At 40.8% G+C, this 18,181-nt stretch overlaps 1 protein-coding gene across 1 annotated transcript in view; it reads right to left on the bottom strand.

Moving 5' to 3' along the window:
• STK31 (serine/threonine kinase 31) overlaps window positions 1-13,967 on the bottom strand; it is a gene marked incomplete at both ends in the record, with an annotated part of 39,488 nt that extends 25,521 nt beyond the window's left edge. Inside the window, 9 exons of the mRNA XM_082499155.1 lie at window positions 3,018-3,177; window positions 3,986-4,101; window positions 6,031-6,211; window positions 8,151-8,506; window positions 10,220-10,378; window positions 11,130-11,204; window positions 12,208-12,306; window positions 13,748-13,800; window positions 13,910-13,967. Coding sequence (XP_082355281.1) covers window positions 3,018-3,177; window positions 3,986-4,101; window positions 6,031-6,211; window positions 8,151-8,506; window positions 10,220-10,378; window positions 11,130-11,204; window positions 12,208-12,306; window positions 13,748-13,800; window positions 13,910-13,967 — 1,257 coding nt within the window. The remainder of the gene's footprint in view (window positions 1-3,017; window positions 3,178-3,985; window positions 4,102-6,030; window positions 6,212-8,150; window positions 8,507-10,219; window positions 10,379-11,129; window positions 11,205-12,207; window positions 12,307-13,747; window positions 13,801-13,909) is intronic.
• Between the last annotated feature and the right edge of the window lie 4,214 nt (window positions 13,968-18,181).

The raw sequence follows: 18,181 nt of genomic DNA, 5'->3' as shown, positions 1-18,181 counted from the left end.
GGAGTAGAGGGGCAGAATCACCTCCTTTGACCTGCTGGCCACACTTCTTTTGATGCAGCCCAGGATATGGTTGGCCTTCTGGGCTGCGATCGCACATTGCTGGCTCATGTTGAGCTTCTCAGCACTCCCAGGTCCTTCTCAGGGCTGCTCTCCAGCCATCCCCCGCCGAGCCTGTATTTGTGCTTGGGACTGCCCCGACCCAGATGTAAGACCTTGCACTTGGCTTTGTTGAACTGCATGAGGCTGGCTTGGGCCCACCTCTCCAGCCTGTCCAGGTCCCTCTGGATGACATCCCTCCCCTCCAGCATGTCTACCTCGCCAAAGAGCTTGGTGTCATCGGCAAACTTGTTGAAGGTGCACTCAACTCCACTGTCCATGTCACTGACAAAGGTGTTGAACAGTACAGGCCCCAGTACCGACCCCTGAGGAACACCACTTGTCACTGCTCTCCACTTGGACATCAAGCCGTTGACCCCAACTCTTTGAGTGCAACCATCCAGCCAGTTCTTTATCCACCAAGTGGTCCATTTGTTGAATGGATTACATAAATACCTTATTAAGAAATATTTCAGCCACCCACCTTCATTTTTGGGACAGTATCCAGGACAAACCCAGTTAAACCAACATAAACCAACTATGAAAGCATAGACACAAGCACACCCTTTCATTGTGTGCATCCTGGACATTTCTTGTATTTGAAAATACAGTAGCCAAGATTCTGTGGCATCTTAGAGCACATAAAATAGATCTTTAAAAATCCAAATGATTCTCAGGGAAAAAAAAAAAAAGATAAGTCACTACATTGCGCATTAAAACAGCGCAACCATTATGGTACTGTAGCTCTAGCGTGATGCAACCAAAACTCTTGTTGTGTACCCTTCACCTATCAAAGCCTTCAAAATACTTAAATTCCATAAGACCCTTGAGATGCCCTGCTTCCAGCTGCTACCAATTCATCTTGAAAACTAAATTAATTCTTCAGGGAGCTCTACACTTCCACACACATTCCCACTTGCATACCCTTTGCAGCACTCAGGCACTCTGGGGGGTACCCGACATCAAGCAGAACTCACATTGTCTTTATTTTTCCCCATTTAAAATATTGGTGACACTACCATGACAACTTCCCCTCTTCACATAGCAGGATTTTTTTTTTTTTTTTACAACTGCGTGCTCTTGAGAAGTCCTAAGATTTCATGCCACCACTAATTTACACCGTAGCTTAGGCAACCAGGAACAATGTCAGAATGGGCAGGGGGGGACCAAGAGGTAGTGTTGATTTCTGAACAAAACTAGTTTTCAAGCCATGTGTCAACACAAAACAGAGGGCTACACAAACACATGTGAAGCTACCAGAAGTAGCATTGTGCTGTAAGCTCATTTCAACAGTATTTCAAATATTTTGGCACCGTAACACAATACAACACATCAAGCAGACATGACTTCATTGTTAGTCATTCACAACTGAAACAGGTGACAATGTCCAGACTTTCAAACATATTCCAATAAATTACTCCACCTCAAGCACTCTTCAAGAATGAAACCTCTTTTCACGATGTTTCTTATGGACGAAAGCCGCTTGCTGAGGTTGGCAACTCAAAAAAAAAAAAAAAAAAAAAGGCAAAAAACAGCAAAACCAAACCAACAACCCACTCACACTGCCACCTGAATGACACCAAAGCAACCATCTAACCATCTCCTCTATTGAATAAACACTTTGAGACTCCCCAGTCACACCACTGTATCTGCATCTGTCCTCACTCTTGTCCACGTTAAGGGTTTTCTTTCCCTCTATCCCCAGCCCAACTGAGTTAAAGCAAAACTGGACGAGGGGGGTGAAAACAAGTTCCAAGATGGCTTTGCAGCAGATGGAGGAAAACTTGTCTGCTATTGTTCAACAAGGCTTACAGACCCACTTGAGCTCAACCATCCCATGTAATCTCCAGAAAATTACAACTGCTACTATTTCACACGGGATCAGGAATTCACCCAAGGAAAGCTTGTGTAACTGAATCCCTAAGCAGCCCTGGCTCCTGACACCTCACAGTCTAGTTATTCTTCTACATGCTGCTCCCCTATACAAGATGCAACACTAAAACATCATCTGCTTATTCACGCTTATCTTAACGTTGTGAAGTTTAAACATTTGACTTTCTTTTGTTTACTAAAAACTACTTCTTTTCACCCACAGCAATCAAATGTATGCTGTGCCATAGACATTTTAATACTTTTCCCTGCACAAGCAACAACAGAGCTTACTTGGGTTTTCTTCATGGTTCGTTATTTTCTAGTCCATTTCATGAGCTGCTAAATTCAATGTAACACAGCAATACCTTTTAAGCAAACTAATTTTAAATGTTTAAGGTTATACTTGAAAATAGTCACAACACATTTGCCGTCACTCTCCCAGACGCACAACTACCATCCTTTCCCTCCTTACCATAATGCCCACCACAGACCGGGGAACCTTCACCTTCCCAAAAGCAGTATGGCCGCACGCCAGAGACGCAGTACATAACCATCCTTATCAGCACAGCCGTGCCTACATACCCAGGCAGGCTTTTTCAGATCTGTGGTTGCAGAGAAGTTGCACTAGATGGCAGCTTTCCTCTATACAAGTCCATCTTCCTATACAACCGTATTTGCATACCGGCCTCCCTACGCCTTCGCATACGAGGGAAACATATTCTAAGTAGTGGCATGCTGCTTTAACAAAAGGTTTTAAAGACAGACGCTGCAGCTGCACAGCTGAAGCGGTTTCTATAACTGAACAGAAACCTTTTAGCTATCATGTGCTGATTTCCTTATACTTCTTCACAAAATCAAAAAATAACACTCCACGAATACATCAGTTGTGACAAAGGTAGCAAAGCCTCCAACATTATCTAGCAAAGGACAGATGTTTCCATGCTGTGCTCACGCTATTCAGCTACACTTATAAGACTAAAATACTCTGTCAATAACTGTTAAATAACTGTTAAATTATAGCTCGAGAAAAAAAAAAAATTCCAACCTACCACATTTCTGCATAACTGAATCCCCTCTTGAGCCAAGTCATACTCTGTCCAAATCTTCTGCAGTTTTTCCAAGGAACATGGAACAGCGAGGCATTCTTCTGTAACTACTTTTATGGATTGTGAGAGCTGCTCTCTAGAGTGACTGTTCTTATTTGTGTGCCTAAGTTGTAAGGAGGAAACAACATTTTACCAGGATTTTTTTTTCCCAGAACCTAATCAGTCTAAAAATCAATGTTATTCAGACCCCTTGGAACATATGAATTTTGAGATAGCACCTGCCATGTTAATAACCTAGTTTCTTTCAAAAGGTACCAGTAGCAATTTGTTTAATTCAGCTGATTAATCTTTTTTTGACGAAGGACCAAGAATACATTCATTACACTTCAGTATTGATGGGGCTGTACGTGGAAATTCTCTCCTGCTTTTAATTTCCATTTTGTGCTATTTCCTGTCTTGCTATTTTTTTTTCTATTTATCTTCCATGAACACATACCTCAATATATATGTTCCTTCTTAAAGGAGCTGATGGTCATTTCTATTTCAAGTCTTCTTCCCAATGCAGTCCCAAAACCAGAAGGGTAATTTGGACTAAAAAGAGACACCTCTCACAGCATCACACGTACCCAAGGAACTCTGACTACCCAGTTAAACAACTAACTATATTTACTAATTAGCACCTTCCTTGAAGATGGAATTGAAAGCCCTTCTTGCAACAGCTACCGTAAAGGAGCAGAAGTGAATCAAAGTCACCTGACAAACACTGGGAAGCAGGCAACACAAATTCCAATGTGAGCTTCCAAAAAGCTCAGGTTTCAGCCTTGCTTTTGGGAAGTATTCCCCTCTGTATACAACACCATGTTTGTCTTAGAAAATTAACAAAACAAAAGTTTTAGGAAACAAAAAAGCATGCATGACTTGAAGAGAGAAATAGGGTAATGATATTGAAAAAAAAAAAAAACAACACATACCTAACTTCTTTCAATGTCTTCACCTTAGCAGCCAAACTTCTCATTTTTGTTCCAACGTAAGTATCCAGGGTTTCCTCAAAACTTTCAGCAGTTTTCTTGGATGCTTCCTTCTCTCTCTGAATTATTTATCATTTTTGGAGCAGCATTTCAACAGAGAGGCAAAGACAGATCAATACTCACAACAGACAGTCAGGGTTACTAAAATGCAGACCACAGTTTAGTCTTTTCAAAACACACACATGCACGCACACATGCACAGAGCTGGCCCTCTTCAAAACACTTAACAAAATGCCTAGAAAGACATACAAACCAATGAGAATAATTTTATTTTCTTTAATAGCTTCCCAAGGGTTCATTTCCTTCTTCTCATTTCAGTAGTGCTGCGTTCAAGCATATTTCTTCAATTACTCCCCACTTGCTAGCAGGTCTTCAGACAACATGGAATTTTTTCTTTCCTTGCTGAAAAATTCAGGGAAATCCAAGTCCAGGACCTCATAGAACTCCTTCCTCTTATCACCACCACAACTCAAAGTGGTGCAGCAAAACAAGAACTCTTGCTGTACATACAACCACCCTGACCTTCCTACATGGAATATTCTCAAGACAAAGTAAGGAATATTCTTGAGCCAAAACAAGCCCATACACCACAACAGGCTATATTCCCCAAGGGGCAACCTAAATTTAAAAGCTCTTGCTTTCATACCACAGAGATGCTTTTATAAACTCTACTTCAAGTAATGAAACACAGTCTTTAAAAGCTGTCAGCCTTTCAGGCTCACTACATATTCCATTTAAAAAAAAAACCACCAACAAACAAAAAAACAAACATAGAATGGTTTAAATAGTTTTGTATTTGCAGATGAGCATCCAAAGTCTCACGACTGCAGAGTGGTTTTGTTTGGTTTTTTTTTAAGTACTCGGCAAAGCCACCACTACACATCAACCTTCTAAAACAAAACATTGCCTACCATGGTGTTTTCAGCAGGAAGCAAATTATTTTCTTACTTAAAATTATATCCCCAACCTTTTCTTTTACAGCAGTTTGCTTGCACTCAACACAAAAAAGCAATTAAAATTTGTAGAAAACAGTTTTTTTAAAAAATCAGACTATGGGTAAGAAATGCTTCTAATAATTCCTTGCATTGAAGTATTTTTTCTTAGCTGCAGACATGTATTCTGTTGTTTGTTCATTTAGTTTGCATAAAAGTGCACAAACATCGTATCTTCAGTTGATGGAGAATCTGTGCAATGACAGGTTAGTGTATGCAGAAACACAGATGTTCTAGGTAGAGATAAACGAGTAGCAAAGCTGGTTATGAGTAGTTTTATTCCACAAGAAAGAAAAAGGAAACAGCTGTGTGCAAGTTCAGGTTGGGGGGTATCAAAGGGATTTATACAACAGCAGCTTTTCCTGTCCTATCTGTAGAGATAAGAGTTTGCAGAACACTTTTATGAATTCATGGAAACATAACATCCTTTCACACAATCTCTTCTTACTACTGCTGTTTATCACACTTAAAACCATTCACAGCATTTTTAAGCCTATCAGTAACTACTACTAAATACTGTGCTTCTCAGACAGTGGTAGGAACTTCCCCTGCACAGAAATACAAGCACCTTTTCTATTAAGCATCAATTAAGGAAATAGCAAGTTCTATCCAGTTCTAAAATTCCACAGCTGCTATGATTCTGTGATGTTTAAGAATTTTCAGCCCCACACACAGAAAGCTGTTTTTCCCCTCTAAGTGAGCAAAAAAAAAAAAGGCAAGGATTACATCCTTATTACAACCAGCACTTGCATCATAAAGCACAGTGGCAAGCCAGTACACACACCAAGGGGAGCCTGGGTCCAACCTGGACTGCAAAATCTGTGCTGCCACACTGACAGCATCTCCCTGCACCAGGGCAAGACAAGTCTTCACTCAACCAGTTTAATCCTTCTGTATTCCAAACCACAGTGCACAGCTGAACTGGGGTATGATGAAACATTAGGACAGAAGCATTGTCAGAAATACTTGCAATGAGGAGAGAAGCATCCTTTTCACATTTCCACATACCTGAAGTTCACGTTTCAGCTGTTTAACCTTCAGTTCTAGTTCCTTCTGCCTTTGCAAGAGATTTACATTCTCCCGTCTGAGAATTTCTTTATCTTCGGACAGTTTCTGATCTGGTCTTATTTGTGCCAACCTGGTGTCTGGCACTGAGGTAGAAGCTGGCATTTTTTCCCTTTTAAAAATGAATGAAGAGTAATTAATTTTAAAAAAAAAAAGAAACCCAACAAAACATAATGTGCATTCTTTCATACTATTGTAATTTCAGTAATGACTACAGAATGCCACATCAAAAAGACTACAGAAGCACGTGCACAACCATGCTTTACCTCTTCAGAATTTGTATCCCTCTCCACGCCAGTCTTTACAAAGACTGTTACATATCACCAAGGAAAGAAATACATCATTTGAAGAAAACCCTTTATACGTTTTCACTAACTCCAAGTATTTTCCATCCAAAAAACATCTTAGCATACCACACTGCAGACCCAGAAAAGTCAAAGTCCATTGTAATCCAAATCTTCTATCTACTAAATAAGCCAAAGCACTTTAAGGCTAGTGTTTTGGAACTATACCCCAGAAGTTATTTTTATAACTAAGAGGAGTGATGTGAAGCCTTCTGTCTCAGAGTATTGTGACAGTACTGTATAGTACCAAAGCTCCACTAGACCTCATATCAACTTCATCCTCACCTGCATGGCTTTGGTTACAACCTAGCTTCTTTCTTTCTCAATTTCCTTCACAGGCATACCACCCCAAAAACGCCTGTGATGTGCAAAATGTTAAAGGACATCAGAATATATAGAAATGAAATAGAGGATCTGCTAGCTGCCAGCCGCTCAGGCCAGTCAGGATAGCTTTGTACACAAGAGTATCTCAACACTGTGCTCCACCAAAAAAAAAAGAAAAAGAAAAAAGCTATTTCTTTAAAATCATATTCACAGCATATCTCTAACTCAGAAAACAGGGCAGACCAGAGTATCAAAATAATTCAGGATGAGGTTCTTTACTATAAATTTATATTTTTTTGAAGAACATCTCATTTCATATTAGTATTTGTTAATAGCACAGACTTGCATAAATGATTTAATTGTAAAATAGATTTGGATACCATGCTTGTATGTGAAAGGGCGTGCCCTCAGGTGATTCATTAAAATGTTCTAGAAGCTCAAATTATGGAACATTAGCAAATTCTAAACAAGTTTTTTTGAGAACATTATTTCTTACACCATCTCAACTTTCTGAATGCCAAGTACCATCTTTCCCACCCACAAACATTTTTCTCAGCAGCCTGTTGCCATGGCAATCCTAGCAACTGTAGGAAAAGTCTCTTTAAAAAGATTTCTGACAACAACTGTAACTGCCAACTTACCACTATCTCTTGTCAATGTAATTACAAGTTGCAGAGACACCTTTATCCCCTAAACCTTACTTCAAACTGTGATTGCTGGCTTTATTTCTTATAAGCACACATTGTTACATTCCTAAACAAATAAATCACCAAAATATGTTTGTCCTGCTACGTAAGGGTACTTTCACATTCCACATTTGTGCCCAGTGAGTTAAGAGGTACATAAATAGGGGATAACTACAGAAAGTCTTAAGGACAAGCCAATGGAAATTACACAGATGCTAAAATGAACATTATTGCATTGTCTATCACTGCAAAATCTGCTACAGGCCTGATGTCCTGCAACCTCCACTTTCAACTAAGCTTTACGGTATCTTCTCCTCTGCTTACTACCTCCTACCTCTTCCTTCTTTTTCAAAATTTTGCATTAAGATACATAAAGACAGTCTGTGTCTGGAAATCAAATGAGAAAGAGCAAGCTATCCAACCAGCAACAACACTAATGAACAGTTTTTTTTACAGATTAATGTCCTAATTCCCCTCTCCACAGCACGCACAAACACGCAAACACACAGACTCACATATGCTTCCCTTCCATTGAGTACCAGTATTACTTGATGCTGGAAAGACAGAAATCAAACTTTGTATTTTAGATACTCACTTCCCCCTACATCTTCTCATGTACCCACATCCCAGCAACTAAGCTAATCAGATCATACAATACATCACATACAAAGTTTTCTATGACATCCCACTGCCTTACCTTGGGGCAAACGCACGGTTTCCAGTAAAATTCTGATTCCTTGTGCTGGCAGCTACTTGGTCACAGCGCCTTCTTGGGATGCTGTACAGTGCATGATCAGACCTGTTTAGCCACAGTGGAACCGAAACTTTTATCTTCCGATGTTGGTTTTGCATGACATCTAATTCTCTCTCTTTGGCATCTTTAGTGTTTCCTGGAGATGTGCATTTTTCAGCAAACCCTGCCTTGGCCACCTCTTCTCCAATATCTATTTTTTCATATTCTGCCTGGGCAATAATGGTACCATCTTCGTGCCTGCCTTTGTGACGTATTTTTATTTCTTTTTCAAAAACTAGGCTGCTCAAGAACTTCTTTCCCTATAAAATAAAAATACACTGAAGTTGTGTACTGAACACTCTGAATACTTTTAACTAAAATCAGCCATTTTTCTTCTAAGAAAAAGAGGACATGTTTAAGACCAAAACCCAAAGAGCTGCACAGGTAAAGCTTATGTTTAACACATCTACTCTGAAACAATGCTGTATCTGTACAACTACAACTGTATTTGACCTAATCACTGTCAATGCCAGACCAGAATCCAACACCAATAGTTTACCCTTAATGTTCAGCTTTGCAGAATTCAGTATCATTTTTAAGTGACAGAAGTCCAAAGTCCCATCAACTCTCAACAGAAGTTGGCAACTGGGTTATCCAAGTCTTTTAGAGGATACTAGACCAACTATTTAACAGTATTATACAAAATAATATGAAAAAAATATTTGAATTATTACATTGTTTAACACCCTTTCAATAAGTGGTCTAGCAGGTGAAACAGAACATAGCGACAAATGAATTATGATGTGTATCTACCCTATGGAAATCTACCCTACTGAAACTACCCATTTAAAAATCGGGAAATGCCAGAATTGGCAGCTATCAGTTTCATCAGTAACATCAAAGAAAAATAGCTTTGGAAGACTGGGGAATGCACTCAAGACCTTCAGCAGACATCTGGGAGAAAGTTATCTTTTATTAACAAGGTTTTTTTCTTTTTTCCCCACCGCTTCTGAAAACAAGCTGGTTTTGCTAAAAATTAAGAATGGAACAGGTGGGGACAGGAAAGCTACAGAGAGCAAGCAAGCAAATAAAGCTTTATTTCAAGCAACAAGAACTGTTTTAAAAATAAATAACTAAAAAAAATAAAACCACACCAAAAAAAAAACCACACAAACAAAACAAAACCCTGGGGAATTGAGAACGGAGATTTTTCACCTGTCTTAAGGAATCACATTAAGAAATGTTAATAGGACCACAGGGACAAGACCATACAGAGGGTCTCCGGATCTCCTCTAAATGATAGAGGGATACAAGGCAAGCAGGACAGCTGCTTCCTGCCTCCTCCTCCAGCAACTGCTGCTCCCAAGCCTTCAGCTGGTGAAGTACGGGCAGTGCCAGTGACAAGCCTTGAAGAAGCATGCCATTGAGACTGTAGAATGAGTGGTGCCCCAGAAAGGGAGACCACCACTAGTAAAACTCTACCAACGGTCACCAGTGCCACTCAATAGGGCTCAAAACTTTTACCAGTCCTGTTGGCATCAGCTCCTAAGCCTTTCACATTCATTGCTGGTCAAGGATGACAGAGCTCCTACTACCGCTCACATTCACCTGCTGTTCCCTCTCTTGACCAAAAGTTTGTACACTACTCAGGCACACAGACATAAGTGAACTTATTGCAAGTTCTGTGACCAAGGGAGCTATTTTTCCCTCTGAAGGGAAAGACAAAGAGGTACCTTGTTTCCTCACCACCAGAAAGAACTCAGGTCAGTCAGAAATAGACCTGAGGCTCTGAAGATGGCAAAAGTGTACTCTAAAAATCACTTCCCAGGACGATCTGAACCGTTTTTGATAAAACCATTTTAGTTTCTAGGGTATGTCCAGGCCAACAGATCAGACAGTCCTTCCCAGCATGACCTGCCTTCACGGTTAAACATCCAGCTCTTACAAGACTCCTCCTGGTGACACTGTGCTGATATTTGACAGCATCTGTTACAGATCCCATCATTTAAATGCTTCAAAAATCTGTTACTCACCTCATCAAACATGTTTAAGTTCTGATCAGTTGGTATCTGCAGTCCCCAGAGTCTGTACTTCTTGGCAACGCTTGGACATTGCAGGTTTGGTGGAATTTCAACTATGTCTGATCTATTCAGAACCTCAGAATTTCCATAGTCAATGTACAATACCTGACACTGCAACAATAATATAAAACATAAAACAGCAGAGGTTACACAAACCTCCTACAGAAATATGCACTGACAACTACTAGAATATAAGTATTTTAACACACATGCACATTGCAGAGATCAGAATCATCCGTACTACGCCTAGACACCCTTCAGAGGAAGGAACAGTTAGAGAAATCTCTTATGTTGGCACCTGTCTAAAAGCTTAGCGGCAAAACTTTAAAATAGATCTTTGCTGGCAATTATTTTTTTTCCTCTAAGGGCTACAATTAAGCAGCAATGTAGAAGACTTTCTTCAATGGACAGATATGCAACCTAATGTTTCCATGCCAACCAGCCTGTCTAGAAATTATCATTTTAAACAGGAACTACTAGCCTTCTGTATCAGTCACCCAATGATGATTAACAACTCTTTCAGGTCATTTGCATCAGTGCTAACATGTCACAAAAGGCTGCTATTTTCACTACTCAGAAGTTTTGAAGTTAAACTACATCGCATAACAACGTTAACTACCACTTGTGAATCTCTTTATCAAGAGATACAAACAGCACTTCGCAAGTACGTCATGTTTTGCCAGTCTCTTCATCAGCATTTTTCAAAATTACAGGTCACCTGAATTTGTGTCCCATGTGTATATTCACACTGTTTTTAAATGCATTCACACAGCAAGTTTCAAAAAGAGGAGTTGAATTTATTCCTATCACCCTGCATGTAGAAGTGACACACAATTAAAGACTTTTTAAAAATGGTTCCTGCCTTTTCACTGTTGATCTCTTGCTGTACCATACATCTGTACCAACATCCATCTTCAGAAAAACACCCACCATAAATCTGGAAATTAGGAAAAAAAAAGATCAATAATAGCATTCTGAAAATATAAGCATACCTGAAAGTGGTAATTGTAATACACTACAAATCTTATTTTCACACTCTCCTATAATTACCCCAACAGCAGTATGAAAACTAATACATTTGATATCCTATCTCTCATGACAATATATGCTAATGCTTCAAAAACATAATCCTCTACTCGAAAAACAATAGCTCAAAGAAAATTTTGCAACTAGAAAAACACCAGCATTTTACACAGCAGGTTCTCATGGCTTTTCTGTTAATGTGTTGCCACAACATTTTATTGACACCGATGGCTTAGTAAGCCCAACAAAGGAACAGGACAATCACACAGCAAACATGCTGGGTTTGCTGTTGGTGCATTTTCTTCAAGAGGAATGCAGAAGGTCCTTTACCTGCACACAGAAACAGTTCAGACAAATCGTTTCATTTACACCTTACTTTGCAATAATCCATCAGTAGTTCACACACAAAACCAAAAGTTGTCATCGCCCTTCGTATGCTTGTTATAGAACTGCTAGTAAGTATGTTCTTGTTACCTTCCTAAGAGTACTTTGTCCACTGCATTTAACATTACAGGCTTTTGTAAGATCTTCCACACTTCATGAGATGGAGCAAAGAATCACTTCTCTCAAAAAGCATTGCTCTCTTGTTAAAGATAACCCACAATGTATACCAGACAACAAAAGAGAATTCAGCATTCTGCATATTACCTTCTTGTAGTATTTCCTGAGTGTTAAAAAAAAACATACGGTTGCATAATTTAACTGAAGTCTGAAGTTCAGAAAGATTTAAACTTGCTCACACAAAATAAGCCTTTTCTTTAGGAAAGCCAGCAGTTCTTAACAAGACCTTAAAAGAATATAACCCACAGCATTATCAAAGATCAAGAAAATTAAAAAAAAAAAAAAAAAGGTTGCACAGAATTAAGGCTTTTACATCCAGTTGAAAAACAAACTCCACATATACACAACCTACTCACCTTACTAAAATCAGGTTTGCCAAAAACTGCATTAGCCTGAGGACAAGCTTCTGCCAGCGCACAACTTAATTTCAAGAGGTCGTTACATCTACTGACATTCTAAGAAGTGTGAAGAGAAGGTATGAGTTATTAACTGTCACTTTTAACAGATGCTTGATAGATTCTAACAGCCAAAAATTAAATCAAAACAGTTGCACTGCTGTTGAGACAAGTAATGCCCCACCTTAAGCTTTCAATCTTCATGATTTTAGTTGCACTTGTAAGTTTGGTCTCATTTTATTTCAAAAAATTAATTACACATATCAGGGGCAGGTAATGTACACCAAAGAAATAGTTTGCAATGAACCTTTTTAACAGTTTAATAACCAGCTTCTGTGAGCACTAGGCAGATCTTACTTATTAATCCTTCCTCACAAATTTCAGTGTGTATTTGGTGTTCTCTTTTCTTTCTCTCCTTAATACAATGAAACAACAGCTTTGGTATGCCCCCTGTTCTCCTTACATGCAACACTTGGGTTTTGGTTCAGCTGAGAGCAGAGCCTTGCCAGTTACAACTTGGTATCTGAACCACTGTAAGACTGGGTCAATTTCAGTAACATGGCATTTATTAGGCAACATTCTACTCCTAATTCAAAGGAAATGATCCAGAGCTCAGAGCAGGAAAGAAAACACTACTGCAACTAAACATTTTGTTAACCTTAGAAGTACACTCCTAAATTCTGTAACTTACAATATTAAATAAAACACTGTGACTGAGTCTCAGAATGCCAGGGTAAGAATCTAAAGCAGAATTACCTATGACTATTACATCTAAAAATCTCTTTATTAGAAGAAGCTATTCCATAAAGAGAATGAGTAAAGTTTGGTCCCCCTCCCCAAATTCCTGTTGGGGACATGACAAAGCAGCATTACCTCCTCCAACTGGCTCAAAGCTACACAGGTGTTGACTAATATGCACACACCAATTAGCCACCAGAAAAATTAGAAAAGGCAAGCTTTGGTACTCCTGGATTTTCCCCTCTCCATGCTGCACCACCACTCCCCATTAATGGAAACTACTGACTGTTTTGAGGTTTTTAATTTTCCTCACACCCCCTGCCCATCTACACAAAATTTCAAAGGACCTAGCATCTCTGAACCATCTCCATGTCAAGCCTCATTGAAACTGTCCCAAACGCTCAGCTGTTAGAGGGCAGGGAAATCACCCCCAGCAGAGCTCCAGCTGCCTCCTACAGTATTCTTCAGCCAACAGCAAGTATTTTAACTCTCAATTTATTTATTTTTTGGCCTACCAAATATTCAAAAAGCCAGCTACCATTCAAATGATGACAAACAACTCTTTGTCATTTCAGAAAGAATAACTAATTTCAGTTTAAAAGGGCACAATAATACTTGCAATTCTGAAATCTACATTAACTTTTTTTTTCCCCCAAGATCCGATGTTATCAATTATTCTCACTTCTGTAGAAACTTGTGGGGAAGGTGTAGTGTGAGGTAAGATTAAACACCTCAGTTAAAATCAAATAGTTCTTCAATTCACCTGTGCCCAAAATGTTACAGCATCTTCAACATGGCAGCCCACAATGTCTTCAACTGGAAGGAAAGAAAAATAAGAAAATATTTAAATTATTCTCGAGTGTGATTTAAATGAAGATTATAGGTTGTGTGGCGAACATTTTTTTTTCAAACCACCTCACATTACCTTTGTCATGCTCTGCACCTCCATCCATGGCAACCGATTCTGAAACATCACACGGCATTGATAGTTAAAAAAATCCTTTGCACAGGATAGGATACCTGCCTCGCAGGCCCAACACGGCTTGTCCTTGTGCTTGTCCCTGTCCTAAGGGCTTCGCGGGTTCCCGCTCCCCCACCGCCTCACCCCAGCTTCTCCTCAGCCCTTCTCCCCGCCAAGGAAGAGAAGCCCGCTTCCTCAGTGAAAAACACTTTTTTTTCGCGTAGAAGCCCAGCGTAAGGCTGGCAGGGCCGCGACTGCCCGCCAGCAGCGGAGGGCCCCCCACACCTCCCCACTGCGCCCCTGGGGACCAGCCGAGAGAGAGGGGCCGGGTACCGCCTCCCCGCCACCGAGCGGCCGCGGTGCTACCTGAGGCGGCTGGGCAGGATCGGGGCGACGGGCCCCGCCGCGGCCGCACGTGCTCCTGCCGCCACCCGCCACCGCCGGCACTGCGCATGCGGCCGCCGTGACCGCCTGCTCGGGCACCGCCGCCCGTCCCCGCGGCCCCGCCAGCGGCTGCTCGCCCAGGCGGTACCTCCCCTCCCTCAGCGGGGAACGTGAGGCGGCAGCGGGTCGGGCCGTGCGCCCGCCCTGTGCCTGCGCAGTGAAGGCCGCGCCTCTCCTGCCCGCGGGCAGCCGCGTACCTCAGCCCGAACAACCCCACCCGGTGTAGGATAGAACCACAGAGTGGTTTGGGTTGGAAGGGACCTTGAAGATCATCGAGTTCCACCCCCCTGCAGGGGGTACCTCCCACTACACCAGGTTGCCAAAGCCCCATCCAGCCTGGCCTTGGATGCCTCCAGGGATGGGGCATCCACAACTTCCCTGGGCAACCTGTTCCAGTGTCTCACCACCCTCAGAGTGAAAAATTTCTTCCTAATATCTTCTAAGTCTTCCAGTTTGAAGCCGTTCCCCCTCGTCCTATCACTACATGCCCTTGTAAAAAGTTCCTCTCCAGCCTTCCTGTAGGCCCCCTTCAGATACTAGCAGGCCGCTGTGAGGTCTTCCGGAGCCTTCTCTCCTCCAGGCTGAACAACCCCAACTCTCTCAGCCTGTCTTCATAGGAGAGGTGCTCCAATGCTCTCTGATCATCTTCGTGGCCCTCCTCTGGACCCGCTCCAACAGGTTCATGTCCTTCTTATGGATGCAGTACTCCAGGTGGTGTCTCGCCAGAGTGGAGTAGAGGGTCAGAATCCCCTCCCTCATCATGCCGGCCATGCTCTTTTTGATACAGCCCAGGATGCAGTTGGTTTTCTGGGCTGCGAGCGCACATTGCTGGCTCGTGTTGAACTTCTCATCAACCAACACCCCCAAGTCCTTCTCCTCAGGGCTGCTCTCAAGCCACTCTCTTCCCAGTCTGTACTTGTGCTTGGCATTGCCCTGGCCCAGGTGCAGCACCTTGCACTTGGCCTTCTTGAATGCTCTGGGAAGCTCGTAGGCACCAGGCTTTTCCTACAAAACTGTAACTGTATGCCCAGATGCGCCCTTCACACAGAATGGTGGTGATCAGTGCTTGTGGATCCCGGGTTTGAAGCGTAAGCGAAGCAGCAGCAGGGAGGCCCCCGCGCTGATGACATCCTCAACACCAACCTCGACACACCCTCTGAACGTGCTCATCCCACTACCTTCACGCGATGTGTCAGTGGTCATCTTTTGGTTTCACATGCAGCGATATTTTCCTGTCTTGTTTAATATAAAAATGAAAGTTGATGAAGCCACTCGGGAGGCAGGGGTGCCAGTGTTGCACAGGTGATGCGTTAGTGTTGAGTCTGGGACTTTCCCTCAGGCAGTGACTGAAGGAGCACATGGGCTCAGTGCCCGGCCAGGGATGACCACACAGGTTCAGTGAATGTAAAATTAGAGCTAAAACCAGTGTAAAGCAAATAATGAGCTACTCTGCCAGAAGACAAATGCAAAGGGCACCAAAGCAAGAGTAGGCTGCTAGACAAAAGTTTTCTTACACACAAAAAAAAACCCTAACACATAGACCTGTGCAAGGTCTTTTAGACTGGAGAACCTTTGTTGTTGCTTTCAATTATATTTGTGCTAAGAAAAAATAATCTCACCACCTACAAAGTTGTCTCTTTCCTTAAGGTATATGGCTACAACAAAAGTGCCGCTACAGATTCCTGGGACATACAGACACAAGACCTGCAAACTGTTTAATATGCACAACATGCTGTAAAGACACTGACAACTTGACAAAGCAATTCTGCACGGATTTTGTTACTGGCTGTGAATTCACACATCACATTCCCCTTCCTCCCAAACCTGAGACAGACAGACGCGTTTTATATTTAGTATCAGGGCAGCACAGAATGGGAAGGAGACCCTTCTCCTCCACTTAGGATCACTGACCAGTCTCTACTACCATAAACAGCCAAGGTACATCTAAGCCTTTCCATAGGATGATTAAAACTAGTGAAAAAATGCTCTTCTACCCTCTAGGAGTGGTATAATAATGGCAACATATTGATTTGAAAGCCAGCTATTTAAAAAATTAGAAGCGCTTAAGCATTGCCCAAGACCTACGCAATTAGACTTTACCAGCTCAGAGCACACTCTGTATGACAATAAACCATTTCTCCTGTGCCAGATTCATAGAATGGCTTAGGTTGGAAGAAACCTTGAAGATCATTGAGTTCCACTCCCCCTACCATAGGCAGGGACACCTCCCACTAGACCAGGTTGCCCAAGGCTACATCCAGACTGGCCTTAAACACCTCCAGGGATGGGGAGGTTCCTTGGATTAGAGTCAGAAACAGTTAATGTGTCTAGCTGAATGACAGTTATACGCCCACAAATAAATCATACAGATGAACCAATAACTTATCTGTCCCATGATATTACATTCAAAGTTCAGGACTGCTCTCAGGAAAATAAACCAATCAACAAGTACGTGTTAAACTGAGCTCTTTATTTAATGACCACTCTTTAAAGCAAACATACTAGCATTTGGTTTCTGCTTTTACCTTTCCAGACATTTTCTTAACAGCAGTATAAAGAGATTTTTCAATAGAATTGGAAGTTGCAATTTTGATCCTACAAAATGATGATTTTTTTTTTTAGGCTAAAAATAAAAGCAATTCCAGCTAAGTTAAGTTTCACTTAAGACATGACATCAGTGATCAGTTTTCACAGCCAGCAACATTAGGAGATATATTGTACCTAATTTCTCACATATAGATATAAATTAAAATAATGCAAAAAAAGTACTACATGAATACAAAGAATTCAAAACTACACCTTCTAGTAAGGAAAGTGAGTTTCTTTTACTTGGATATCATCAACGTAGGTGAAAAGTGATCACAAATCCTGAGTAATATTTAATGCAGTTGATGTTTTTATAATCCCACCCATTTTACAACTAAAAAGAAATATAATGAAAGAAATGCAATAACTTTTTAGTATCATTTAAGTGGATATTTTAAATAAGTTTAAGCACAGAATAAAATTTTTTAAAAATTTACTTTGATGATCAAAGTACAGTTTAGTAAGACTGAATTTGACTGAATTTAAAACTGACAAGTATTTTTAACTGAAAATGTCAATAAAAGCACAATACATTATTTCCTAAAAGTAAAAAGTTATGTTATCAGTATAAAAAGAAACACAAAATACAAGTGTTTTTTGTAACTGTTAAAACCTCTGTCTTTAACAATATTTTGCTGTGAGAAACCTCACCTCTGAAATACACACATTTCCGGAACTGCATTACCTAATGGGTGTAGCCACGGGGATAAATATGAAAGTAGAATAAACTACTGCTATCAAGTTTGTAATAACCTCTCTGAAGGCTGAAATAAAAATATTTTTTCTATATTTACCCATTTTTTAACAATGTTATTTACATTTGTTTGTTTCTTGTAATTCTGTTGTGAAATCCCCATTTACTTATAAGACTTACGTATCTGTAGAAATGATTGCTTATTATGTCCAGAAGAGGGAGCTCAAATTAATATTTTTATTAAGTTGAAGCAGTATGTTACAGTGTAGAATTTAAAGGTAAAGGTACTTTTAAAACATTAATTAGACACTTTGCTATATTATGCATTTAAGTAACAGATTAACCTCTGTGATTGGTATCTGTAGTAATAGCAGTATAGCTCAGAGTTAAGGTAAATGGCCTTTTTTAATCTTTGAATTTGGGCAATTGAGCCTCCCATTCCCTTCTCACTCGGATTCCAGACCCCTCCATCAGTCACCATACAACCTGCATGCACTCCCAAGAACTCTCCT

This window comes from Vanellus vanellus (assembly GCF_965231255.1).
Source record: "Vanellus vanellus genome assembly, chromosome: 2".
In the NCBI taxonomy this organism is placed as follows: domain Eukaryota; kingdom Metazoa; phylum Chordata; class Aves; order Charadriiformes; family Charadriidae; genus Vanellus; species Vanellus vanellus.
This window is presented reverse-complemented; position numbering and strand designations above follow the sequence as displayed.